This window comes from Scheffersomyces stipitis, chromosome 2, assembly GCF_000209165.1.
Source record: "Scheffersomyces stipitis CBS 6054 chromosome 2, complete sequence".
In the NCBI taxonomy this organism is placed as follows: domain Eukaryota; kingdom Fungi; phylum Ascomycota; class Pichiomycetes; order Serinales; family Debaryomycetaceae; genus Scheffersomyces; species Scheffersomyces stipitis.
In genome coordinates, this window is record NC_009042.1 from 63117 (window position 1) to 89026 (window position 25910).

General features: G+C 40.6%; 11 protein-coding genes across 11 annotated transcripts; 8 read left to right on the forward strand and 3 right to left on the reverse strand. All coding sequences in view use genetic code 12, as the record gives it.

The window, feature by feature from the left end:
• Positions 1-124: 124 nt before the first annotated feature.
• TGL1 (Triglyceride lipase-cholesterol esterase) lies at positions 125-2406 on the forward strand (the record flags this gene model as incomplete). The annotated part of the gene is made up of 2 exons (XM_001382205.1): positions 125-287; positions 824-2406. 2 exons carry the CDS (start codon positions 125-127, stop codon positions 2404-2406), a joined length of 1746 nt encoding a protein of 581 aa, XP_001382242.2.
• Positions 2407-2809: 403 nt separating this feature from the next.
• Positions 2810-6980, forward strand: PICST_66755 (hypothetical protein). The gene is made up of 3 exons (XM_001382206.1): positions 2810-2829; positions 3212-3251; positions 3317-6980. Exon 3 carries the CDS (start codon positions 3973-3975, stop codon positions 6922-6924), a length of 2952 nt encoding a protein of 983 aa, XP_001382243.2. The 5' UTR covers positions 2810-2829; positions 3212-3251; positions 3317-3972; the 3' UTR covers positions 6925-6980.
• Positions 6981-9184: 2204 nt separating this feature from the next.
• RPN4 (hypothetical zinc finger protein) lies at positions 9185-10571 on the forward strand (the record flags this gene model as incomplete). The annotated part of the gene is made up of 1 exon (XM_001382207.1): positions 9185-10571. One exon carries the CDS (start codon positions 9185-9187, stop codon positions 10445-10447), a length of 1263 nt encoding a protein of 420 aa, XP_001382244.1. The 3' UTR covers positions 10448-10571.
• Positions 10572-10579: 8 nt separating this feature from the next.
• NPL6 (possible Polyadenylate-binding protein (RRM superfamily)) lies at positions 10580-11962 on the reverse strand (the record flags this gene model as incomplete). Its single annotated transcript, XM_001382738.1, has 1 exon — positions 10580-11962. The coding sequence occupies one exon, from the start codon at positions 11960-11962 to the stop codon at positions 10580-10582; it is 1383 nt and encodes a 460-aa protein (XP_001382775.1).
• A 379-nt stretch (positions 11963-12341) lies between these two features.
• On the reverse strand, positions 12342-14945 carry RCA1 (Mitochondrial respiratory chain complexes assembly protein RCA1 (TAT-binding homolog 12); the record flags this gene model as incomplete). Its single annotated transcript, XM_001382739.1, has 1 exon — positions 12342-14945. One exon carries the CDS (start codon positions 14943-14945, stop codon positions 12342-12344), a length of 2604 nt encoding a protein of 867 aa, XP_001382776.2.
• Positions 14946-16338: 1393 nt separating this feature from the next.
• Positions 16339-17358, forward strand: DAL2 (allantoinase; the record flags this gene model as incomplete). Its single annotated transcript, XM_001382208.1, has 1 exon — positions 16339-17358. One exon carries the CDS (start codon positions 16339-16341, stop codon positions 17356-17358), a length of 1020 nt encoding a protein of 339 aa, XP_001382245.2.
• Positions 17359-17816: 458 nt separating this feature from the next.
• Positions 17817-18725, forward strand: PICST_54329 (Putative S-adenosylmethionine-dependent methyltransferase of the seven beta-strand family; the record flags this gene model as incomplete). Its single annotated transcript, XM_001382209.1, is given in 2 exon segments — positions 17817-18323; positions 18342-18725. Coding segments are annotated over 2 exon segments (891 nt in total), but the record flags the coding sequence as incomplete, so codon positions are not given.
• Positions 18726-19153: 428 nt separating this feature from the next.
• ATP18 (Subunit i/j of mitochondrial ATP synthase. Similar to S. pombe hypothetical protein) lies at positions 19154-19943 on the forward strand (the record flags this gene model as incomplete). Its single annotated transcript, XM_001382210.1, has 2 exons — positions 19154-19211; positions 19658-19943. The coding sequence occupies 2 exons, from the start codon at positions 19154-19156 to the stop codon at positions 19786-19788; spliced, it is 189 nt and encodes a 62-aa protein (XP_001382247.1). The 3' UTR covers positions 19789-19943.
• Positions 19944-20502: 559 nt separating this feature from the next.
• On the forward strand, positions 20503-21423 carry PICST_76567 (nitrogen fixing protein). Its single transcript, XM_001382211.1, has one exon. The coding sequence runs from the start codon at positions 20612-20614 to the stop codon at positions 21338-21340; it is 729 nt and encodes a 242-aa protein (XP_001382248.1). The 5' UTR covers positions 20503-20611; the 3' UTR covers positions 21341-21423.
• A 28-nt stretch (positions 21424-21451) lies between these two features.
• On the reverse strand, positions 21452-22966 carry PICST_55476 (predicted protein; the record flags this gene model as incomplete). Its single annotated transcript, XM_001382740.1, has 2 exons — positions 21452-22602; positions 22624-22966. Coding segments are annotated over 2 exons (1494 nt in total), but the record flags the coding sequence as incomplete, so codon positions are not given.
• Positions 22967-24296: 1330 nt separating this feature from the next.
• SMF3 (vacuolar metal transporter) lies at positions 24297-25868 on the forward strand (the record flags this gene model as incomplete). Its single annotated transcript, XM_001382212.1, has 1 exon — positions 24297-25868. One exon carries the CDS (start codon positions 24297-24299, stop codon positions 25866-25868), a length of 1572 nt encoding a protein of 523 aa, XP_001382249.2.
• Positions 25869-25910: the final 42 nt, after the last annotated feature.

Consider the following 25910-nt stretch of genomic DNA (forward strand, 5'->3'; position numbering starts at 1 on the left):
GTCTGTGAGTGGCTGGAATTGCTAGCAACAATATAAATTGTGTCCTGTTCCTGCATTGCTAATTTTACCATGCGTTTAGTGCCCATTGATGAAACAGATAAAAATTAATATGTAGTACGCATCAATGGTTTGGGATGTGACAGCCAATAAGATTGACCTAAACAAGAAAGTTTCGGCCCGAACTGTTGTTGATGTCAGAGCGAGTCCGAATTTGGATCTAGGATACAATGGACAATTTCATGACCAAGTAACCGTCTACGGTCGGTGGCCCTTGGAAGCAGACGGAAGTAAATTCACACTTCAGTAGAAGAGAATCAAAGGCCAAAAACCTCGAAACCAGCGACTTTGCAGGCCCTTTATATGGATTGGCGGATTCATTGCTGAGCAAATATTGTTACAATACCAAGATACTGATGAGAGAATTTACTTCCCAAAAGTGGAGCATGAAGTTGCTCAACTCTGTAGCTCAATTACATAGCCAATACATGCAGTGTCATAGAGGTATTCTTCTATTATCCGGTACCTTACAGCTAAGAGGGCAGAAATTCAAACTGCGGACGACTCCCACTAATTACTCGGCTTTAGCTATTGCTCCCTTGGCCATAGCCGACTAAACTAAGGCGACTAACCTGGGGCTTGTGGGCTCTTGGCACCTGCAGGATTTCCTGTCTGATATGCGCGAAATTAAACTAACATGCATCTGACACTTCCTCTATCAAAAGTTCACAAACAGCAAACTCACTACATTAGTAATAGTGTATGTTTCTACACCCAGCATCATACTACATACTACAACTGGAACACATGTATATACCGTTATTAGGACGCATAACCTTGCTCGACTGGCCGGTGATTTTCATCTCATTTGTGCTTGCTTGGGCAGAGTTCATTGTTTCAATGATCACAATTCTATTACCAACGCCCGTTTTGTCGCTTTTTACGTTTGTCACCACGACCGTGTACCGGTTCTCTTCAGATCCAGTCAACTTCAAAACAGAAGAAATCGACGATGAAGATAGCTACAATCCCAAATATACGTATCTCAAGAATCATCGCAACATTCTGAAGGAGAAGTATGTGCTCATGACAGGCTTGTTGAACAGTACCTCTATCAACGAGATGGTCGAACTATTTGGCTACAGTGTTGAACCTCGTATCGTGCAGACAAAAGATCACTACTTGTTGACAGTACACAGATTGTCAAAGCCAAACGACACCACAAGAGTGACTAACGGTAAGGTGGTATACTTGCACCATGGTCTCTTGATGAGTTCAGAAATATGGGTCACAATGCTTGACAAATACCAAAACTTACCCTTCATTCTCTACGATTTGGGGTACGACGTTTGGATGGGAAACAACCGTGGAAACAAATACAGTCAGAAACATTTGCAACACAAGTTGCACACTGAACAATTCTGGGATTTTTCCTTGGATGAGTTTGCCCTCTTTGACATCCCCAACACAATCGACTATATCTTGGACGAGACAAAAAAACTGAAATTGACGTATATAGGGTTCAGCCAGGGAACGGCACAGGCATTCGCTAGTGTATCCATCAATACTGATTTGAACGACAAGATAGACCAGTTGATTGCCATTTCTCCAGCCACTACTCCCCATGGACTTCACTCAAAGTTTCTCGACTTATTCTTGAAGTCGTCTCCTAACGTGTTCTTTTTGTTGTTTTCAAGAAAGATATTAATGCCTTCAGTTGCTTTCTGGCAAAAGATTATGTATCCACCATTGTTCGACACCATGATTGATGTATCGAACTATGTCCTTTTCAACTGGAAGTCCAAGAACATTTCTAAAATTCAAAAGTTGAGCAGTTACGCACATTTATACTCTACAACTTCTGTCAAGTCAGTTGTTCATTGGTTCCAAGTAATGTCATCCAAGAATTTCCAGATGTACCACGATGCCTACTCTTCGTTGTCGGGTTTATCCCCCGTCAGCTATCCATTGCTGAATATCAGGATTCCGATTCACTTGATCTATGGGTCTATCGATTCCTTGGTGGATATTGATGTCATGTGTGGCCAATTACCCCCTAGAACTACAACGACAGTAGCAGCTTTGAACCATGAACATTTGGATAACATTTGGGGAGATGATGCTTACGAAGTTGTTTTCAAACACGTCTTACATTACCTTGGAGAAAATGAATATGAGGTAGAATCCAAACTTTTCAGAAGCGCTCCTACTTTACGTTTAATTGAAGATGTAATTCCTGAAGAGGAAGAGGAAGATGACGACGAAGAATCTGGAGAACGTACACTTGCAAATGGCCATATCTCCTTGCTTAAACTGGCCAATATGTCCCATTCTGGAATCGAAGTCCAAGCTACAGGAGTTCATTTTGCAAATCATGTACACGGATCGGAAGGTTCAGTTTTTGTATAAGTTCAATTTATATCAATATTGTAGAGACAGACTTGCTTAGATACAAAAAAACGTTATGACTATAATGACTTTATAATGAATATTTATTGAGTAAGGAAGAAAAGAAATACTCGTAGTTAGAATTATTAGTTCCGAATACTTTCAATTTCATTTCTATGCTTTCAATTGTAGCCATAATTTTCAATTCCCTTCTTGTTCAGAACCTACAGATTGCCAGCAAATCCAAGATACGCACTGTTGGTCCCACCTACCCAAAACGGCAGTCAAGGCTCCGCATGGTCGTGTACAGCCCTATCTGAGTTGTTGCATTTTTTCACAGTAAGAGTTAATGAAATGGTTCCAAACTTCTACAAGAGTAGCTAATCGCATTAAAGTCATCACATCGCAGCATCTATGGCCAACGACGGCTTTGTGGGCACAAGTGTACGTACAAGATTTGATGGTGAAGGAGCTGGTTGTCAAATTTTCTACTTTTTAAAGTGGCATATCTGGCAAATCCTAATTATTCTCTGTATATGAGAGTGGAAGTGAGAATTGGAATTTTATTACTCAATTAGTAAAATCGACTATACTCCAAGACAATAAAACAAGTAATTTCTTTGTTTATGTCTAGATATTTACAGACATAACAATAGTACAAATTGCTGTTAGTGTAATCGCAAACACAAGAGGTTAAAATTTGCAGTTCTTCAAATGCTATATAGCACTACTACTGAATTCTCCACTGCCCTCATTCCTTAGCACTGGATTCCAAGACACTTTCCATATCTCCTTTTACAATATGTCGATTACTAACGCGATGCAGCTCGGCGACTTGATTAAGAACAGGGCTTTCCACCCCGACGGTATGTTCACTTTGTATTTTATCTTAATTTTACTCTATGACTATATTCAATACTAACCATTTCAGCATTGGTCCAACGGGTAAGAACGAATATTCCACGGACTCTTCCATACTATGACAATGTTCACATCGAGAGTCCAAGTTTCAGCGACCCCATTGCGAAAGACTTGAAGAAGTTGTATCCACACAGGCCAGTAGTTGTAGCTGAGGGCAGACCCAAGAGTCATGACTTTGAGTCAAATCCATACCAGGCGCAACTGTATGGTAATGGAAGTCCCAATGATACCTCCAACGACCCAGATGATGTTGAGGCAGAAGAAAGTATTGATTTATACTCGCTGTCGTTGCTAGAGCTTCTCAATCTTTTGCTTGAAGAGACTCATTTGGACGACAGCAACAGGATATCAATAGAAAACTCGCTCTTGGAGTTGACTTCCTATCTTCCAAAACCATTGCAGTCTTGGACTTGGAAACACGCCTCGTCTCAGGCTTCATCTTTGTCTAACGAAAAGCAGCATCAGTTAAAATCTGCTAACAATTTCAACCAAAGTGATCCTATCTATCCAAATGGGACGCTTTCCAAAATAGTGATCGACAATTACACCAGTTTGTTGCGTTTCTCATCTACTTATTTCAATTTATCTTTGGCTTCTCACATTACCAGATACTTGGTTGAATTGATCTACAGCTTACAATATTGGGAGGTGTATCATTTGCTCTATATGCTCCCAAACTTAGAGTATTTCTTGAAATTGATTGACTTCGAAGTAGTAGACACCGTATATGGACCTCTTGTTAGGCCCCCGGAAAACTATTTGAAGGATTCCATGTTATCCGGTTTGCAGTATCCTTTTCCATATCCATTCTACAACTATTCATACCATTCATTTGCCCAAAATGTGGACTCCAAGAAGTACAACAGAATCAATACTATACCTTATGAAGATATAACGCTAAAAGATGTACTGCCACCAAAGAAACGCAGAGGAAGACCAAAGTCTATATCTGAGCCTATGTTAAAGAAGAAACCAGGCAGAAAGAGAAAGAACCCATTGACAGAAGATATACTAGTAGCTCAGTCGCAGACAACACAGAAGGATTTCCCTAGTAACACGGAGAGTGAAATGAGTGGCACAGAATCAGAACATGAAGGCTTGGGAGACTATGACGATATCCCGGAAGAAGAGGAAGTTATTATTCTTGACGATGAATATGATGAAGAAGGTTTCGATGAAGACATGGAAGATGACTATGTGGAAGACGGTGCAATGAGGGCAGCAGCGTTTTCACCCGAAGCTAGCTCAAGAGTGGCTTCTACACAACCTGACTTTGATAGACAGGATAAGGTACCACAATATAATGCTGGCGAGAGAGAAGATCATCGTTTGAGTTTAAGCTCTCCACCAAAATCATCACCACCAATGACTCAATCCTCACAATATACATCTCAGGATATTTCTATGAGACTTCCTCCACCTCCACAGGGCCTTTCTCCAACCGTTCCTTACCACCCTCCACCTCCAATAGGAAATGAAACTCAACAATTAAAACCCCCCAGACTTCCAAGTGTTCATGAACTACCGTTTCTTCCACAGTTCCAGCAGCCGGTACCTCATTACCAGCCACTTACTGGACAGAACAGAACTCCAACAATTGTTCAGGTACGACCTGTTCTGTTCCCAACGGCATCCCAACTTTCACCAGTGGTGCAGGAACCACCATTACCAGGAATTCAGAATTATCAACCAAGGGAATCTCCATCTTCATCTATACCAACTCCACAAGTAGTACATTCGCATATAATGCCACAAAGACGATCAATATCACATATACTGCCAACAATCCTGGATAGGCATTTAGAAGCTTCACCCCATTCAACCCATACTAGATATATAGGTCAAGACGGTTTTGTAAAGATTCAGAGCGATTCTTCATTGCAAAATCCACAAGCATTATATGTAGAATCGCAATTATATCCTCAAACGCATCGCCCAGGCATTCCTTCGTATCTGGTTCCACCTCCTCAAGGAACGCAGCCATCCCCACCTTTACAGCAACAAACGATTGATAGCCCTCAAGATAGACAACCGCTGAAGCTTCTTCTGCAAATCCAAGCACTTAAGCTGCCGCAAAGAGGTCATGAAAGCGAACACATAGAGCCACAGGAATTGTCACGATTAGCTGACGACTCTGCAAGAAAACTCAGTTTCCAACTCAACTCAGATCGCCCAAGGGAAAAGGGACCCGATACGCATGAAAAAGAGAGAGTAGAAAAGGAAAGGGTAGAAAGGGAAAGAACAGAAAGGGAAAAAACAGAAAAGGAAAAAATAGAGAGTGAAAGAATAGAAAGTGAAAGGGTAGAAAGTGAAAGAATTGAAAAGGAAAGGATTGCAAAATCAGTTATCAACGACAAACCATCAGATGTGAGTAGCTCCGAGGATGAAAGAGAAACCTCAATGGAAGCTGGCGAATATCATCCAGATGATCATGAAGGAAGTTATGTGGACTATGAAGGGGAACCAATGCAAGGATCATCAGAAGGTATGGAAGATGGGAATGGTATATTCCAATACCAAAGTCGATTAAGATTCATAGCTCAATCACCAAAGAGTAGTGCAAAATTGGAAGGAGGAGAGATTCCAATGCTAGATGATAAGAAGAAGAATAAGTCTGGAGTAATTCACCAGTGCCACTTAATCGACCCTGGCACTCTTCGTAAATGTTTAAAGATTTTCTATGGTAAGAATGAATTATTGAGACACCAGGAGTTTGTTCATGCTACAAAGAAGAAAATCTACAAATGTATCTACTGTTCTAGAAACGGAGCCAAAGTTCAGAGTTATCCAAGGCATGACTCGTTGGCAAGACATATAAGAAGGAAGCACGGTGTTACCGGAAAGGAAAACAAAATGGCTGTGAACTATGCCAAAGAGAACGTAGAAGTCATCGATGATCCAAAACTGCTAGTAACAAAGCAACATACCTTTGTAGAGCCATTGCCGCATCCTCAATTTCTCAATCCAGACTTTACAATCAAATCTAGCTATGCTGGATTTTTACTGTTCAGCACGAAAGAGGTTCCCAACCCTAAACTACCAGTTATTCATACTCACCACTATCCAAAGAATAGGATTGTCGACGTTGTAGAGTTTCCACCAATAGATCAGCCAGCAGGAAGTCTGTCAAAAGAGGTACTATCACCTACAGTTTCAGCAAAGGCACCCAACGTTTTCTTGTCGAAGATATCTCCCAAGTCAGTAAAGTCACAGGAAACATCTCCAGTATTCAAGGTATCTCCATTGAAGTCAATTACTTCTCCAAAGGATTTGCCTTCTGTTGCTACTAGTACTAGTCCTCTTCAATCAGTGGCTCCACCTCCAGTTGCTCATCTTTCAAGTGGTGCGTCTCCTCTAATCGGTCACAACACCGTAGGAGGTCCATCTCCAGCCAGAGGAGACCCATCTGCTGGACCTCCAATTGCACATAAACCTGGAGTGCTTATTGGCCAAAACTCTCCTCCCAAAAAAGGAACAGTGTTACCCCTGATTAAAGAGCTTGACAACAGCCACAGTTTTGGGGTTCACAGTTACCCACGTTCCAGCAGCGATAACATCCACAAAAGCATGAATTTGTCTTACTTGAATGGCCCACCGCCTGCGGAAGATAGAAAGTAGACTATGTAGCTATATTGTATATCTCACGACGAATAACGAAGAAAATAGAAAAAATGAAATATCAAAAATATGTAAAACAGGAAAAATATTATGTTGTGTTCTGTCTAATATATATTATACCCTAACGTAGTATACTAGTATGAATGATTTCCTACCCTTATTGTATGGTGTTGGAGTTTATGACATTCGTTGGTAGAAGTGCTCCAGTGATTTTTAAGGATTGCATAATATTTGTTGGTCATGCACATAAAAGCTGCAGTTTGTGGTTATGGTTGCAAAAGGGGGGGGACCCGAAGACAAACCAATACGTCGATGACGTTCTAGAGCAGTTGGAAAATCCAGCTTAGTACCATAGCCATATAGAGGATACTCAGGTTGTCTCCTATTTCTCTTTTCCTTTTTTATCCTCTTCAGCTGCTCTTTTTGCAACTTTCCTTATGGTTGCAAAAGTGTTACACAAAGAGGGAATGGTTGTGAGCCCCGATGAACTGTGAATTCTCAAGGGAGGAAAGTTAGCCAGTTAGAAGCAAAAGCTGTTGAAACAAAAGAAGTAACCCTTGAGAGAGACTGTTGGGATGTGCAGTATGCTATATTTACAATGCTGGAAAGTAGGATTGGAAAGATTTGCGTACAAGAAAACTGGCAGCTAGCTGGTTGCAAAATTTCACCAAGTCTATTTTCGACAGAAGCAGCCGTGTCCGGGTAACACAGTGCCTTTTACGGGTGGCGGTCGTGTCGATTCAATTCTTGCAATCAGAAAATAGGGCCAAAAACTCACAAACAATGATCAATTTTTAACAGCCCTTTCTAGAGACAGTCATTTAGCATTTGATATAAGAGATCCACTGCTAGCCAAGTTCGACAGTCGTTGCGACCACCGCGAGAACGTGATCTTGAATTACCGTTAGCGACTTTTTCCGCGAACTAGAGTCCCCTTGCTGTGAAATTTCAGCATACTGCCCTTTTCTGTATCTTGCAATCTTGAGAGGTAGCGAGAATTATTAGTGTTCCAATTTCAGGTGAACCTCCAAACGTTCGCACCGCTACAAGTGGAACAGGTCCACCATTAGTCAAACCTACAGTGTTCCTCACAGGTGAAGATAATTGCCATTCCCAAGAGTTATTCAGTTGGTCAATTCTCCCGTTAGCAGAGATTGTAGCTTTTAACTAGTAATTTTTGGATTTTCGCTTTTACGTTTTTTTCGCTATCAGCAATTTTTTGCCCCAAGCCAAATCCGTCAAACCTTGCCAGTTTTCGCTACCATTTTGGAAGTGGATTTTTTCTATTCGCACCAATTTTTTTCTGCTACTATATTAACAGCATTTGACTTATAACAGATAGCTTACACCTATACTTCTCATTAACATGAACGAGAATCCTCCTAAACTCTACTACTACCCGGTAGAGGTGTATGGCTCGGCCACGTCACCGCCGCAGAGTAATGTAATTCCCAACCAACAGCTTCTGCAACCTCCTCCCACCGTGCAACAGTCGCAGCCACAACTCCAACACCTCCAGCATATCCAACAACAACAGCTTCAGCAGCATCACCAGCAGCAGCAACAAAATCAACAGCATCAACTCCAGCACCATCATCAGCAGCAATCGCAGCAATCGCAACAACAGCAGTCCCATCAGCCGCAATTACCGAGAATTCAGCTGTTGGAGCACCAGCAACAGCCGGTGCCTGTCCATATTCACCAGCATCAACAAATTCAACAACAGGTTCAACACCAACTACCACAACCATCTCAACAATCTCAGCAGCATCTGCCACCACAGCCTCATCAACCTCGCCCTTCTCATCAACTTCAACCTCTAATGTCTCAACCAGCTCAAGCGCAAGCTCAATCTCAGCAAAATCAAATTCAACAGAACCAGCAGCTTCAGCAAGATCAACAAGTTCAACAATCACAGCAGATTCAGCAACCGCAGCAGATTCAGCAACCACCGCAGATTCAGCAGCCACCGCAGATTCAGCAACCGCAGCACATTCAGCAACCACCGCAGATTCAGCAACCGCAGCAGATTCAGCAACCGCAGCAAGTTCAACAACCGCAACAGGTACAACAAAATCAACAGACGCGGAAGCAACCGATTCCACAGTACGAGCACCAGCACCAGTTTGCAATCAGATCACCCAGTGATATTCCTAAGTACCCAACCCCCAGCTCTATGTCTATGCCATTACAACGTCAACATGCCAGGAACTCATCCAGTGACGAGACCAACCTTTCTGCTGTGATTAGCAAGGACCATATGAGTTCGCAATCCAGCGTCACTGCACCGGATACCGTGTATTCCTTGGAAGAACAAGTCGATATCCTTAATCTCGTAAATCCTTCATCTATTGAGGAATACTCGGAGCATCTCTACAAGATAGCTAAGATCTTGTACGAGGACAACCTTGACCAGAAGCTTCCCATATTGTTCAAGAAGTTACAGGACAAGTACTATTCCTTGATGGACCAACTTGACAACTTTGTAGACTCGGAAGACCCCATCCACTCCAAAGTGTATGTAATCGTAGAGAGAAATTTCGACCTTTTCATAAAGATCTCAACAAACCACAAGAACGTCGAGCTTTCGACAAGGACCATTCGCTTTTTAACCAACATAATTATGAGCTTGAACTACTGGGAAGTTTACAATCTCTTGTCCTGGAAGCCAGTTATATATCATTTCTTGTCTGTTATTCAATTTGACATGAACGACTGCTACAACAAATTCATCAGTGACTATGCCAAATACAACTACAAAAGATTGACCCAGCCACAGCCAATGTCGCACAAGTCTAGAAACCGAAGAAGACTTAAGAGAAGAAGAAAGTACAGTGGCAAGCTTGGATCTCCAGGGTCAGAAAATGGAGTTAATGACGATGGATCTCTTTCTCCAAACCCATACTACTACGTAAGCTCCGACACAACTGGCCGTGGCAGTTTGAGAGGTATGAGTAAAGAAAGAAGAAACAGAATGATGAGAGCTGAAAACAAGCGTAATTCCCATCGGGCTATTAAGAAACCATCCAATACCAAGCCTTCCAACAAGTCGTCAAATTATGATCCTGATGTTGTTCATGAATGTCAATTGCCATCGCCAGATGAACCTCATAAGCTTTGCTTACGTCGTTTCTCAAGAAAATATGAATTAATAAGACATCAGGAAACTGTGCATTCTAAGAAGAAGAAACTTTTCAAATGCTTTGTTTGTGTAAAACAACACCCTGGAGTTGGCCCAAGAATATTTACCCGCCACGACACCTTGGCCAAACATATTCGTGTTAACCACAAGATTTCTGGTAAGGAAGCCAAGGCAGAAGTTGCATATTCGAAGAAACATGCCGAGGTTGTTGAAGAAGGTGATATTACAGTCCATGTCGGACGCAGAAAGACCAAGGTTGACTTTGAATTGCGCGCTCATATGGAGAAACGAAAGGCAGAAAAGGATGAAATGGATGATTCCGGTTATTTGGTTCATAGCGATTTCGACTCTGGAGACGAAGAAGTTACATTCAATACGTAGTTTGCATTCGGCCATCGAACATTCAATTCTTTATTGATTTTATAGTATCATCAAACGCATATATACATGGAAGTATGATTCAATGTTTTAATAGTTTACATTTATAATACAAATAGGACTACCATCTAGAACCTACACAATACTTTTCTCATATTCTTGTTGGGCAATGATGGCTCGCTTAATTTCCTCATCGTCGATATCATTGAAGATATCCTTAGGAACGTTCTTCAAGCCGGTAGCTCTTTTCTTTATGTTCGGATTCACAAACTTGATATCGTACGTGAGACTTGAAGGCTTCTTTTCTTCCTTATAGACACCATATTTTACCGACGTTGGCTGTGTTGACTCAGGATAGAATGTAGAATTGGTGAAAATATCTTTGGCCCCGCGGTTGAAAGACTGATTCCTTTGCTCTTGCAACTTGTTGTTATGTTCTCTAGTTTTAACGGCTATTTGATACATCCAGGTTGGATCTGTTTGGTAATTCACTAATGGCGTGGATGTGATTGGTGTAGAACCTCCGTTGGTATTGGAATCGCCTAACACACTACCTACCTTTCCAACTGGTCCGAAATATTGTAAGGGGTCAGCATATTCTCCTGCAATATCTCCACGTTCGATTGCCCTTTGCTCCCAGAAATCGTCGATGACCTTCTTACCATCGATAATCATTTTGGCACCAAATTCTCTAAAAATCGAACGAGCTGCTACCAAGTTGACAGATCTACCCTTATACGAATTAGGGATAATGGCACGATCGATTAAGTCCATCTTTTCTTCATTGGTACAGACTTTCTTGAACAACGATCTATGAGTCTTGAACAACAAGTATGAATCTCTGAATCCTACAAGTCTAGCTGGTTCTGTCGAAACCATGAATAATTGGTCACCGTGACCTAACAACTTAAATGTCTTCATTCTGAACTGCCTTCCTCCCTGCAATACCCCGTTCTCGTCTATCTTGGTGTGTCCCTTTGGATCCTCGTGGTCAATAACAACCTCATCGTTCTTGACGTTGAGCGGGTTTCCATCTTCATCGTAGACTCCATCTTCCAAGATGGTAATGTTGAGCTTCTTTCTTCCTCTTTTCTTAGGCTTTCTAGGTTCTTCCTTCAATGGCTGGCGTTTAACTTCTTGCTTCACCTTCATGTCTTCTCCATCTTCTTCTTCTGCATTTTCATTAGGTTCATCCTCTGCATCTTCGTCTGCGTCTTCCTCTTCCTCTTCTGCTTCTTCGTCATCATCTTCTTCGTCATCATCATCTTCATCGTTCGTAGTAGCCTTTCTCTTACGAGATCTATGACGAACGATCGACGTGTCCTCATCTTCAACGTCGTCATCTTCTTCTGCCAATTCGTCCTTAACATCTACATTGTCATCTATTTTGTATTCTTCATCTCCATCGTCTTCGTTCAAATCCAAACCAGACAAATCAGAACGGTGGGCCCGGATGGCTCGAGGCGATCTCGTGGCCTCAGGAGAACTGCCAGCACTGCTACGCGATGATCTGGGCATTATGGATAAATAGAAGTACGCTACTAAAAGACTGGCCTTATAGCTGAAAATTTGATGATTTCAAGATCACATAAATATAAACACATATTTGTGAACTGTAATGAAGAGAGCTCAACTATTTTTCGCGTGTTGAATTCGGTCGTGCAACAACAATTTTAGTATTGACCAGTACTTTGACCACAAGCTGATTATTGATTCAAGTAATGGATGAAAATTGGAACATTGTCCAACATGATTGTATATCTCCTAACAGTAGAGATTTCCATTTATGTTTTTGTAATCTTTTTGTTTTTCAAGTTCATCTCTTTTGTCTTCATGTCTACAATTCTCTTATAACGTATGGTTTATGTATATACAAGCTGAATGACTATAATGTTATTTACTTTTCTTCTTCCTTCTCGTCGTCCTTCTTTTCGTCGGCCGGTTTCTCATTCTTGAACGCTGGCTTCTTTTCAAGATACTTGTCAAAGGCATCGTTGGTTTCAGGGAATGGTCTCTTACCCAACAATCTGATCATATCTTCTCTTGTGATGAACTCCTTTTTCAACAACTCTTCCGCAACCAACTCGACTTCCTTAGATTTCTCAATCAACAATTCCTTACATCTCTTGTGACACTCGCCCACTATTCTCTGTACTTCTTCGTCAATGGTCTTGCTGGTCTCGTCACTGAATGGCTTCGTCAAATTGTCCTGTGACTGAGTATCAGCGTAGTTTACCATACCAACTTTCTTTGACATCCCAAAACGCAAAACCATGGATTGGGCAATATTGGTAACTTTCTTGAAGTCATCGTGGGCACCACTGGTAACAGAAGAGAAATGCAATTCTTCGGATACACGGCCACCCAATGTCATGATCATTCTGTCGTACAATTGCAATGTAGACAACAAGAACTGATCAGGAGGCAAATACTGCGCATATCCCAAAGCGCCTTGACCTCTAGGAATAATAGACACTTTCAACAAAGGATGGGCGTACTTCAAATACCAACCACAGACAGCATGGCCAGCTTCATGGTAAGCTACGATTCTCTGCTCTTCAGCGTTCAAAAGCTTTGACTTCTTCTCGATACCACCAATAACTCTCTCAATGGCCAATTCAAAGTGTCTCAACGTCACCGAGTCGGCATTGTACCTGGCACCGATCAATGCGGCTTCGTTGCAGACATTGGCGATATCAGCACCAGAAAAACCAGGAGTCAACGCAGCTAATCTACCTGGCAAATCGTCGTCAATATCCTTCTTCAATTTGATCTTCCTCAAGTGAACTTGAAAAATCTCCTTACGACCCTGCAACTCAGGATTGTCAATTGAAATGTGTCTATCGAATCTCCCTGGTCTCAACAAGGCCCTATCCAAAATATCAGCTCTGTTTGTACCAGCCAAGACGACAACATGATCGGAGGTATCAAAGCCATCCATTTCAACCAATAACTGGTTCAAAGTTGTCTCACGTTCATCGTTGGCACCGCTGGCATTACCCTTAGAACGCTGTTTACCAATAGCATCGATCTCATCTACAAAGACAATGGAGGGGGCGTTTTCACGAGCAGTCTTGAACAAGTCACGAACTCTGGAAGCACCTACACCGACAAACATCTCTACGAATTCAGAACCAGAAACTGAATAGAATGGGACACCTGCTTCTCCAGCAGTAGCACGAGCAAGCAAGGTTTTACCAGTTCCTGGAGGACCCGAAAGAATGGCACCTCTGGGGATCTTTGCTCCTAATCTCTCATACTTTTCTGGGTTCTGCAAGAACTTGACGAACTCCATGACCTCTTCTTTGGCTTCAGCCATGCCAGCTACATCTCTAAATCTGATTTTGATATCGGTGTCCTGGTTGAATTTCTTAGCAGTAGACTTACCGAACCCCAATGGTCCTCCCATTCCACCCATACCAGTAGCTTTCTTGGTCATGTAGTAGATCGCACCCAAGAATAACACTGTAGGTAAGAAGTTGACAAGCATCTTGGTGGTACTTCCTTCGTTTGTGTAGATGACTGGAACTCTCATCAGATCGGCTACGTTATAGTCTTCTTGCACACTACGTAAATTCTTTTCAAACGACTCAATAGCACCGATGTTGAAGTAGAAGTTTCCTTCATGATGAGGATACTGAGCTCTTCCGTTTTCATTCAATTCTACAACTGCAATTCTGTTGTTGACAACAACGACCTTATCTACCAAGTTCTTGCTCAAGAAGTCAGTGGTGAACTGCTGAAAGCTGATCTCGTTATTGGAAGACTGTGTCAAGTTGTATACGATGTATGATAATAAACCAATCAAGACACCTACCTGGAAGAATCTCATAGGCGAGCTATTAAAATTAATCTCAATGTCGATGTTCTTCTTGTTATTCTTATTGTCCTTACCATCCTTATTATCCTTTGAGCTGTTTGTCTTAGAGTCTTTGCCCTTATTATTGTCGGAGTTCGTTTGAAAGGAAAAGTTGCCGAAGACAGACTCATTCTTCGAGTCCTTAGTAGTAGAACCTCCGTAGACTTGCTTGAGTTTCTCTTGCATCGTCCTCAACTCGTTAGTGAAGCTTTGGTAACGAGCGTATTCGTAAGGGCATAATGGGTTCGTGTATCTGGTGTTGGAATCAGCAAACGGAGTCGAAGATAACGTGTCAAAGATGTTGAACCACGACGAAACGACTTCAGGTGCAGTCTCGCTTGATTTAGCAAGCTCTTCAATCAACTCTTCCTTGTTTGTAGTGGGAGACATCGAAACATATCCCTTCAAGTACTTAGTTACTTGGACATTCTGAAAGTCCAACTCGTCCAAAAATACAACATTGTTCAGCAACGAATAGTAGATATGGAAATAGAACAATACTTCCTTTTTTGTTAAAGGAGTCAAGTCGGGATGAAGGTTCTTGAACATAGTGTCAATTTCGTCAATGATCTGATCAGGAGTTAAACGGGATCTATTGTTGGAGTTGTAGATATGGCATTGATCCAAAAACGCATTCAACATGAATTTGTACACTACATTGTATCTTGCCAATGAATCTAAGTCAAGCGGATCCTCGTCAAAAATGATCGAAGGTGTCTCTATGTTTTCGTCTATCATCTTATATGCCTTTGCCTGAGAGATCTTGAGTTCCTGGTTGACAAGTTGACCCCGCAACTTCAACCTGTCGAAAAAACCAGCATTTCTATATTCATCTTTCAACTGTTTCAATTTCTTAAGTTCTTCGTCTATTTTTTCTTGCTGATGTTCATGGTTCTGTTCGAGAAGTCTAGAAGTCTGCGAAAGAAGTCTTACAGAAGAAGCACTCAATCGCGAGATTCCCACCTTCCAAACTTGATGCTTTATACGAGTGTGAACCAGAACCCGCATGGGTTTGGAACTGATTAATAAACTCATTAGTTAAATAAAAGGAGTTAATCTCATGTAAATTAGACCCTTCATTGTTAAATAGAAAGTGCTTCTTTAAGAGAGAGTATTAATTTTTCAGAGTGGTTTGCCTCCATCGTCGACTGCCGCATTGGGAAGCAGGGTGACATTTTTGCGAGTACGTTTTTGTTGCAACTTTGCACCCACAGTGATACTAATGTAGATACTAAGGTTAAGCACTTTTGTCTATAAATCGTCACATTGCTTTAAGCTAGGCTTAAGAGGTCATTAAACTGTTACCGTATTTGTCTGTTTTCGTTTTCAAAAATAGAACTCTATAACAGCCACTCATAATTATAGGCACGAATAGTGACCAGCAAGTTAAGTGCATTTTCTGTTTCAAACCAGAACAATCTCCAAACTTAAGCACTATTAGGATAACAGTTTATTTAGATAATATACGTAGACTGGATATCTCGATTTTATACTCAGAAACCATGCCTATATTATCGCCTGTATTTAGCGAATTGCAACCACCGTCGGCGTCCCGGCCCGTAAATCTCTGCATTATGGGAAGTGTGGATTGTAAGAATTCTGTACCAACAGTTCAAACCTGGTCTTCTGTAGTAGAAATCTTAGAAATCTTAGTATGAAATGGTAAATAATTCAAGATAATCACAACCTTCGAATCTATCTTGTTGCTGAAAAGAAGCCGGTACTCCAACAAAATCGCCATTGAGTATGGAAGTTCCATCGGGATACAGACCCAGAATATTACCATGAAGCTACAGAGCGAGCAAGATAAGCCTGCATATGTCACACTTCGGAATATTCCGATCTTATCTATATGCCCCAGGAATGGACAAATTCTTCACCACAATTGCATAAATAATAGTAGCTGTCAAGCTTTAAAAAGACCTAGCCGGTATAAAGTCAAGATATTTCCTCAACAGTGAAGAGTAGTTACTTTTTCATAATTTTAAGCACCAATTAACGCCATTTCCCAATTGTATCTGTATTTTCATTCAACATGGCTCAAGTATTCTCTGAAAAAGACTTCCACGACAAGATTGTCCTCAACTACACCGATGTTATTGGTGAAAAGTTGGGTGGGAAAGTGTTGAAATTCTCAGACCAATGGTTTGCCGAGGCAGCCAACTTGATCAAGCCTAAGGCTCCTATCAGAGACGCCACCAGGTTCGTATTTGCTGGGGCTTGGTACGACGGTTGGGAAACCAGAAGACACAACGAGGCAGAAGCCGATTGGGTCATAATAAAGTTGGGAGTTTCTTCCGCAAATATAATTGGGGCAGAGATTGACACTGCTTTTTTCAACGGGAACCACGCCCCGTTCATTTCTGTAGAAGGAGTTCAATTGCTGGACGACAACGTCGATTCGATCCAAGAGCAAGACTGGGAGATCATAATCTCTAAGGTCGAGTGTGGACCTTCTCAAAAACACTTCTTTGTCAGAGATAGTGTCACTGACAAGAACTACACCCATGTCAGATTGAGAATGTACCCTGATGGAGGCATAGCCAGATTCAGATTATATGGATCTGTGGTTCCCATTCTCCCTACGGACAAGAACACTGTCTTAGACTTTGCTTCTGTCAATAACGGTGGTGTAGCAATTTCTGTAAGTGACCAGCACTTTGGATCTGCTGACAATTTGTTGTTGCCAGGTAGAGGGCATGATATGTCTGATGGTTGGGAAACAACCAGATCCAGACAGCCGGGCCATGTTGATTGGGTAATCATCAGATTGGGAGCAGTGGCCAATATCAAGGAAATTATAATTGATACAGCCCACTTCAGAGGTAATTTCCCTCAGAAAATCAATGTCAAAGGCATTAACGTTGTCGACGAGTCCAAGTTGCCGGATGCAAAGGACAAGGAATGGGAAGTTTTGGTGGATGACACCAAGACAGGTCCAGACAAGGAGCATAGCTTCACCATAAAAAAGTCCGATTCTTACTCTCACGTGTTGTTGACCATTATTCCAGACGGTGGGGTCAAGAGAGTAAGAGTGTTCGGTACTATTGCGTAAGTATATAACTACTCGTACTAGAAGGTTAGAAAAAAGTTCTTGGAAATATTTCAGTTTCAGTAGATAAGTTGAATAGAATATCTCACTAGAATTTAGTATCGCTCTCAGTGGATAATGTAGCAAATTCAGAGTGTAGTATGAAGGTAGCATAAGTGGCTGCAACTTGCTAAATATAGCTGAAAAATAACGTTCTGAAAAACGCGATGATCATGGAAATTTATGCTACAATAGCGTAGAAGTTGCGGAAGAACAACTAAAGATTAGCGAAGACAACTTTTTTACTCTCACTTAATGTGGCAATGGGGCGAACGATATCAATAGATAATATCAGTCTGTTCCTTCAGCAAGGAGTTCCAGTATATGAAATTTTCAATGAGGATCAGAGGAACGATCTTTGTCCCATAATATCCAATACCGAAGTACAAGAAAAAGTGGTTCAATGTCTCCAAGAGTCGGAGGTCTTCGAGTCTAATGCCTACTATTGCAAATTGTTTCTCAAGAGCTATATTTCATGCATTGAAAAAGAAGGCTACGAGCTTCTGGAAGCATTGTACGAGGTCTACTGTGATCCAAAAATTCTCAACGCAAAAGAATTGGCACCTACAGATACCATTACTATCCACTACCCTATTGGTGGATTCGACTCGGTTCCAACCACCGTAGTGAGCATAAAAGAGACTCCTAAAATCATATCAGGCATAAATACAACTGGTTTGCGTACTTGGGAAGCTGCACTTTTTCTCTCCAATTACTTGAACAATTTCCAGAATCCTCCATATGATTTTGGTAATAAAACTATTCTTGAACTCGGCGGAGGCACTGGTCTTGTCAGTCTTGCCTTATTGAAGTATTATAGTAATCATATCAGAGAAATTCGTGATTTGGTCCTTACAGATGGTGCTGTTTCTGTATTCGACAATTTCATTGAGAATACAAAGTTGAACGGCATCAATGTTCACGATGACGTCGAAAAGGGACCAAAGATTTGGTGCAAGCAGCTTCTATGGGGAACAACGAACCCAGAGGACAAGGAAAACTTTACCCAAGACCCAATTGACGATGTGGACGTGATTGTAGCGGCTGATGTCACTTATGACTCAACCATTCTTGAGCCATTGTGTTCGACGATTCACGATTTCTTCAGACAAAGCAATACAAAAGTTGCCATTATAGCTGCTACAGTAAGAAATGAAGAAACCATTGCCAACTGGGAAAAGGAGTTGGATAAGTGGTTTGGCAAGGATAGTGAACATGGTTCTTGGACAGTCAAGCATCATTGCAAGGAGCCAGAAAAAGTACACGGTCATGTTTGGTTCAGAAGGAACACTCCCGAGATTCGAATCTACGAGATCCAGAGCAAATTATAATACAAGATCATGATTCAATAAAGCTACTATAGACTTAGAATAAAGGTAACGATAGATGAAAATACATAAGAAAGACGTGTATAGATAATACACTACGACAAAAAAATTTCTCAAATTAGAGTTCTTCGATCTTGCATTAGTGTCTTAATAACAACAACATTTAAACAGCCAAATGTACCCAGCAGCAACAACGACAAGCATAAAGGTATAGAAATAGTAAGTCTTAAGTACTGCAATAGTTAGGTATTATGCGGTACGGTGTATTATTCTCTGTGTGGTAGCGCGCCCTTTTCCGTGCCTGCACTCTGCTAACCAATGAAACTCGATTATTCAGTTTCCCGAACTATGAGAAAAAATGAACAAACATAATTCTAGAAAGGTTCTATAAAGTTTTGAAGCTTCTGGTTCTATTCATCATAAACAATAAAATGGCTTTAAGATTCCCAACTCCAGTGTTCAAGTACTACTGGCCATACGCTGCTGGTGGTATGTAAAAAACAAGTCTTTGACGAAGACGTAGTGATATATTTTTCAATCCTATTTGACTTGAGAGAACTGCGGCAAGTGTCCTGATTGGATAGTGGAAAGAAAAGAATAATGAAGTACACAATTGATCTAAGCTCTGCAATCAATCCGGGTGCTAATTCTGGATCCGATTGAACTGGTTTTCATATTCAATTCAATGTTCGAATTACGGAGGATCAATTACATTTGAATAATGAGAGTTACTTGAAGAATGCTCAATAAGAATACAAAACGCATTTTGCTCTAATCGGTCAGTCATGGATATATCAGCAATACGTAATCTATTGGATTGTAGAGCAATAGATTCGAATAGAAAAATAACTGTTCATATAAGTCCACATACCTCATATCATGCGACACTAGTTCTCTTCATTCATTTTACTCTGAACATTACTAACATATTATAGCCACCATCACCTACTACTTGGTCTACAAGGGTGCCACTGCCTCCATGAACTCCGATGAATTCATCAACGATCCAAGACATCCAAGATTTCAATCTGGTGGAAAGTTCATCGACTTGGAAAAGAGAGATTAAAGCTGATTCTGCCAGGAATTACTCATAGAGCTTAACGATCAATCCATATATGGAACACGTTTCCCTCATTTCACGCTTGAAGATGCATCATGCTTCTTTGTATGAATTAGAAAATCAGTTTAATTTATTTCATTGAAAATCAAAAACTTATCGTTACAGAAATATGTAGTGAAGACTTGAGTCTTCAATGTAGATATTGGATTAGATAAAGAAATACTCAGCATTCCATTACTTCTGGCAATAGTCTAATTTGTTAATGTGTACTCTGTATGATTACTACATATCTCCTTGCAATACTTAATTCATACTGATGATTATTATATACTATGAAAATGGTTGCGAAAAGATAGAGTAGCTGGCCCGATAATTCTCATCTCTTCTAGAAAAAATTCACCCTGGAACAGACTTCGATTTCCAAAATCGATCTTCCTTGTCAATCTCAAACTTCATATGAAAGCGAAAATAGCCTCTAGAACAATATTTACCAGTCATCAATTATATTCACCTCCAGGTCTAGTCATACCTCTAGCTTAAACAGGTTGTGAATATATCACGTGATCATGGTCATCCAATCGAAAAGCCCAAAAATGAGTGAGTAAGCACTATGGGGAAATGTTCGGTTCCGACTCCGAACTTAATAAGCATCTTAGATCTGGCATGTAAATATATATTTCTTATCTCAGTTTTGTAATAGAAATTTATATATATATACGTTTGTTTTAAGAGTCTACGTCTATATCTACATCTATTCAGTTACATTTAGCTGTTATTCCTACTTCTAAGAGTTTAGGAGAATATAAGATTCTTTGATTAATATTGAAAAATGTTGAGAAGCCAAATCACTCAGCTCTTTGGAAGGAGATTTCTCTCGTTCCAGACCCTACCTACGCCCAACCCAAATGCATTGAAGTTCATATCTCCAGAATGCAATATCTTGCCCATGGCTGGAAAAACATTTGAGTTCACATCCACTTTGCAATCAGTGCACTCTCCTTTGGCACTCAGATTATTCAAGATCCCAGGAGTTAGATCTGTGATGCTTGGAGAAAACTTTCTCACAGTCAACAAACAAGACCATATCAACTGGGCCAACTTGAGGCCGGAAGTCGTGGAGTTGATGGACGACTTTTTGACCACAAAACAAGAACCTTCCATAACCAAGGAGCTTGTAGACCAGAGCCAACAAGAATCTGAAGTTGCCGAGGCCGAAGACTCTGAAATTGTTTCTATGATAAAGGAGTTGATAGAAACCAGAATAAGACCAGCTATCCAGGACGATGGCGGTGATATTGAGTACAAGGCATTTGATGAAGAAACGGGAACAGTATTCTTGAAGTTGCAGGGTGCCTGTAAGTCCTGTTCGTCTAGTGAAGACACCCTTAAGCATGGTATTGAGTCCATGTTAATGCATTACATCGAAGAAGTTAGAGAAGTGGTCCAGATCTTAGATCCAGAAGAAGAGATAGCCTTAAAGGAGTTCGACAAGTTGGAACAACAGTTGCAACAGAAAAGATTGAGCCAACAGAACGAAGTTCCTCCTCCTTCGTTGTAAGCTCTTCAACTACTAAATACGGATATATGTGGGTACGGATAGTTTTTAGAAAAGGTTTTTCTATCAATGTATAACTTATTTATTACTTCAGTAAGACTAAGTCTGTATGGACTAATTATCTCTATTTTGTAACCCCGTTAGTATTTCCTTTCTAAGCGAAGATAAAGCGATCTCTTGCTCCGCTTCTTCGTTCAACTCCTTGGAGAGCCCATTGTCAATGCATTCACGGCTAACACAAACTCTGATTTGTTCAAAAACATTAATAAGCCATTTATTTGTGAATGCTTCCCAATTCTTGGATACTTGGTTGAAACCTACTATCCAACCAAGCAGAAACAAGGCAACAGCACTGTTAGCAGAAAAGTCGAAATATTGCCAAGACAAGAATGAAATTATTGAGATAGGCAATTGATAATATACAAACGCAGAACCAATAATTTTGTACACGAATGGCTGAATTTCTGAGACTACCTTGTCCATGACTTGAGACTTTAACACTAGGATGGGGTTACTCTCTATGTTTGTGATGTTCTTGGTGTAATCTTGGTGGATCTTGGCAGCAATATTGCCTCGGGCATAGTTGTATTCTTCGACACTTCTATTCATGAAATTTTTGCCAAAGTAGTCCTTCAAATCGTACTCTACATTATCGTTTTTAATATACAATTTCCACCACGATAACTTCTTCCTGAAGAAACTTGTAGTAGCCGGCTTAAAGACATATTGAAGTTCACCATGAACCGAGTTGCCGAAAGCAGCAATCTCATTCTTGAGGGACTCCTTGATATGTTCAATGTGCTGTTGACTAACATGAGCATTGCTTATGTCAGTGCGTATTTCATCCAACAAAATGGACTGCAAGACTTCTGAGCGCAGAAAGTAGCCTAGAGACTTGTTTAGCTCGTAGATGTTACTTTTTCTTGCGGCATCAAAGTACTCTCCACCGGCTTTAGCTCCATTTTGTAAGAGTAATTTGATTCCCTGAAAGGCTACATTAGAATCTATCTTAATGGCATGTGAATGAAAGTCCTTGGACTGGCCGAAACTCACTGCAGTGCTTTCGGTAGATGATGGAGTCCATTCTGAATTGTCAATTACAGTGAGCAATTTCTTTCTGTTGGAACTATCACTTGCATTTATGGTTTTCGACAAATCGTTTGTCACAGTTATGATAAAATGGTACTTCTCTACATCTATCTGTTCCAAGTCGTTCACTTCATGGATCTCTATATTGTTCAAGACTGCTGTGGGGCTGCTGGTTTCTGACTCTATGCTGGCGTAACTAGGTCGATACTGTCCACTCAATATAGGGGATGGAATACTATAACAGGAATTCTGAGAAACAGATACTTGGTCAGAGTACTTGAAGATATTGTTGGCTTCTCTATCTCGAGTTACAATCTGTTCAAACCATATTTCATTTCCCAGTGACAACGGGTCTGCTAGCACCGTTTCAATGATTCTGGAAGAATAGGCTGTTTCCTTATTGTCGTAAAAAATTCCAACTTTAATCAGTTGGATTGCGTATCTATTAGCATGTAAATCTTTGTACTGATTTATTTTGGCTATGGTAGAAATATCACTGGGAAAAGCTGTCAGATAAGTGTTCAAGTAAGATATAGTTGACCGGAATTGGCCAGCCACATCATCTCCTTGTCCACGATGAGACTCTTGTAATATTTCACTAGTTGAAGTATTTTCCGACGGCGTAACAGTGACTAGTCTACGGATTCCACTGTTAGAAAACCCTCTTATTATGATTGGTACATCATGTGATCTACAGCTGACTTTGACCCCATTGCTAATTGTCGTTAGACTGGCTGTCCACGTAGTTCTCGCTATCCTCGGTAAGACGACCATTGTCTAATAATAGCGTATGCAATGCCGAGACTCGTAGTAATGGTAGGTTATGTATTGTTGATGTAATATCGGCTGGTTTTTCAACCTTGATATTACTGGATGGTAATATGCAGGGATGCAATTTAGAACATGTATCCAATTGCTAGAGTTATTAGAATAACTTTTAAAATAGCTATTGGAATAACTATTGGAATAGATAGTAATATACATTGGTAATGAGAGATAGAGTCATGTTTTTCTTTGGTAATTAGTAACCAATTTATGCAGTTAAGTTAGTACAGCATTTTTGTGGTGGTTGCAACTAGAACACTAAATAATGCACCTATTTTACCACCCTAGTAACAATGCTAGTTGCCAAGAAGATATCCAATCGTGCTTATTTGATCCGTACCCAAAGAATCCCATATTTTGTAAGTACAATAAATCTCGAGATTTGGACCAGTGCAACTTTTTTGATAAGCTCACAAATCACAATTTTGCAACCGAATACGAGCGTACGCAACATAAAATGCTAGGACATCTGAGCGCATGTTATTCAATCTTATTATGCCCCAGTTGAAATACACAACGTACCTCAGCAACAAATACTCTTCTACTTTCCGCCCGTGACCATTAGTAACATCTAATTCAGACTTGCTCCGTCTTGGCTGACTTCTCCAGAAATTGGTCTTACGAGTTCAGACGAGCAACTAATCTTGTTATCAGATCCGATACTGCAGATACACATTTTTCATGCTTAGTCGTGCCTTCTCTTTCGTTGCATATTACAAGCTTCAAAGTGATTAGAATACGCTCATATTTAGCAAACCACATTCCCCATCTTGAGTTATCTATTTAATCTGCTTTCTATTCTTTATACTTTCCATTTCAATTGATATTGACCCTGTAAACTCAAGTATTTTTAATACCTTTAATTTAATACCTGCATATAATATATACAGCCTACAGAACTTGTGGAGAATAGTGAAAACATTGAAATTTCAACTGTTTTTGTCTTTCTCGAAGTGACAATATCTACACTACAACCTAAGAGCTGCAGAAAGGCCAAAGAAAACGCATACAAATATATAACGAATCAGTCTGGGCCCAGATAGTCATGTTTAAATCCGAATCTTTCAACCGCGTGGGTCGGATACTCAAAAAGTACTACACTTTTATAGGGCCTGGTCTTGTAGTCTCTGTGAGTTATATGGACCCAGGCAATTACCTGACGTCAGTATCGTCTGGGTCGATGTACCAATACAAACTTTGCTTCGTTATTTTCATGTCGAATCTTTTTGCCGTCGTTTTACAATCACTTTGTGTGAAGTTGGGAACAGTCACAGGTCTAGACTTAGCTGAGATGTGCCGATTGCACCTTCCATACCATTGGAACTTGTGCATGTATGTTTGTGCTGAGCTTGCTATAATCGCGACAGATTTGGCTGAGGTTGTCGGGACGGCAATTTCTTTAGAGATTTTGTTTGGAATCCCGTTGATTTATGGTGTTCTCATTACGGTGTTGGATGTCTTAATCGTTTTGATGGCCTACCACAAAGACGGGTCTATGAGACAAACTAGAATATTTGAGATCTTGGTATCTGTGCTTGTATTTGCAACTTGTATCTGTTTCGTCTTGGAATTGTTTAACTGTAATTTTGAGGAAGGTGCTCTTGGAAACATCATCAGAGGCTTCCTTCCTCTCCATAAGGAGATATTCCACGAACAAACTGCCTTGTTCTTGAGTTGTGGTATTGTTGGTAGTACAGTGATGCCCCACTCGTTGTTCTTGGGTTCTGCTTTGGTTCAGGCTAGATTGAAAGAATTTGATATCAAGAACGGAATCATCCAAGAACAAGGAGAAGATGAAGACGATGACGACGAGGCTAGTAGCATTGTTCCGCAGGAGGAATTCTTGCCGGCTACTATTAACAATTTCCGTAAGATCTCTGACGGAACGAAGTTACTCAACAAGTATAGGCCTTCGTACAGGGCTATCAAATACTGTTTGACATATTCTTATGCTGAGTTGATCACTTCTTTGTTTATCGTAGCCGTATTCGTCAACTCCTCTATCTTAATCGTGGCAGGTACTACTTTGTACGGAAAACCAGATGCAGCAGATGCAGACTTGTTATCGATATACGAAATGTTGTCTTACTATATTAATCCAGCTGCGGGACTCGTCTTTGCACTTTCCATGCTTTTCTCAGGTCAAAGTGCTGGTATTGTCTGTACTATGGCTGGTCAGATTATCAGTGAAGGATTCATAAACTGGACACTTAAGCCTTGGATCAGAAGAATTATCACCAGAATATTGGCTATCTTGCCAGTGTTGTTTGCCATAGGTATTCTAGGTCGTGAAGGTGTTTCAAAGATCATGAACTCCTCTCAGGTGGTGTTGAGTTTCATCTTGCCAATAGTCAGCGCTCCTTTAATCTGGTTTACGTGCAAAAAAGAATACATGACAGTCTACGATACATCAGACGATGCTCCTGCTGATGAAACAAGTTTGCTATTAAATAACAGCCAGCAGCTGGTGGACTTGCCCACAACCGAAATAACCGTGAGAAAATTGACCTTCGAAAATGGTATTGTTCTCACCATTGCTAGCGTTCTTACTTGGACTATTATCACGGCCTTGAACATCTATCTCATCATTGCGTTTGCCAATGGCGCCGACATATAAGCTTCTAGATATACAGCTTGTAGATATTTAATACAGAATCTA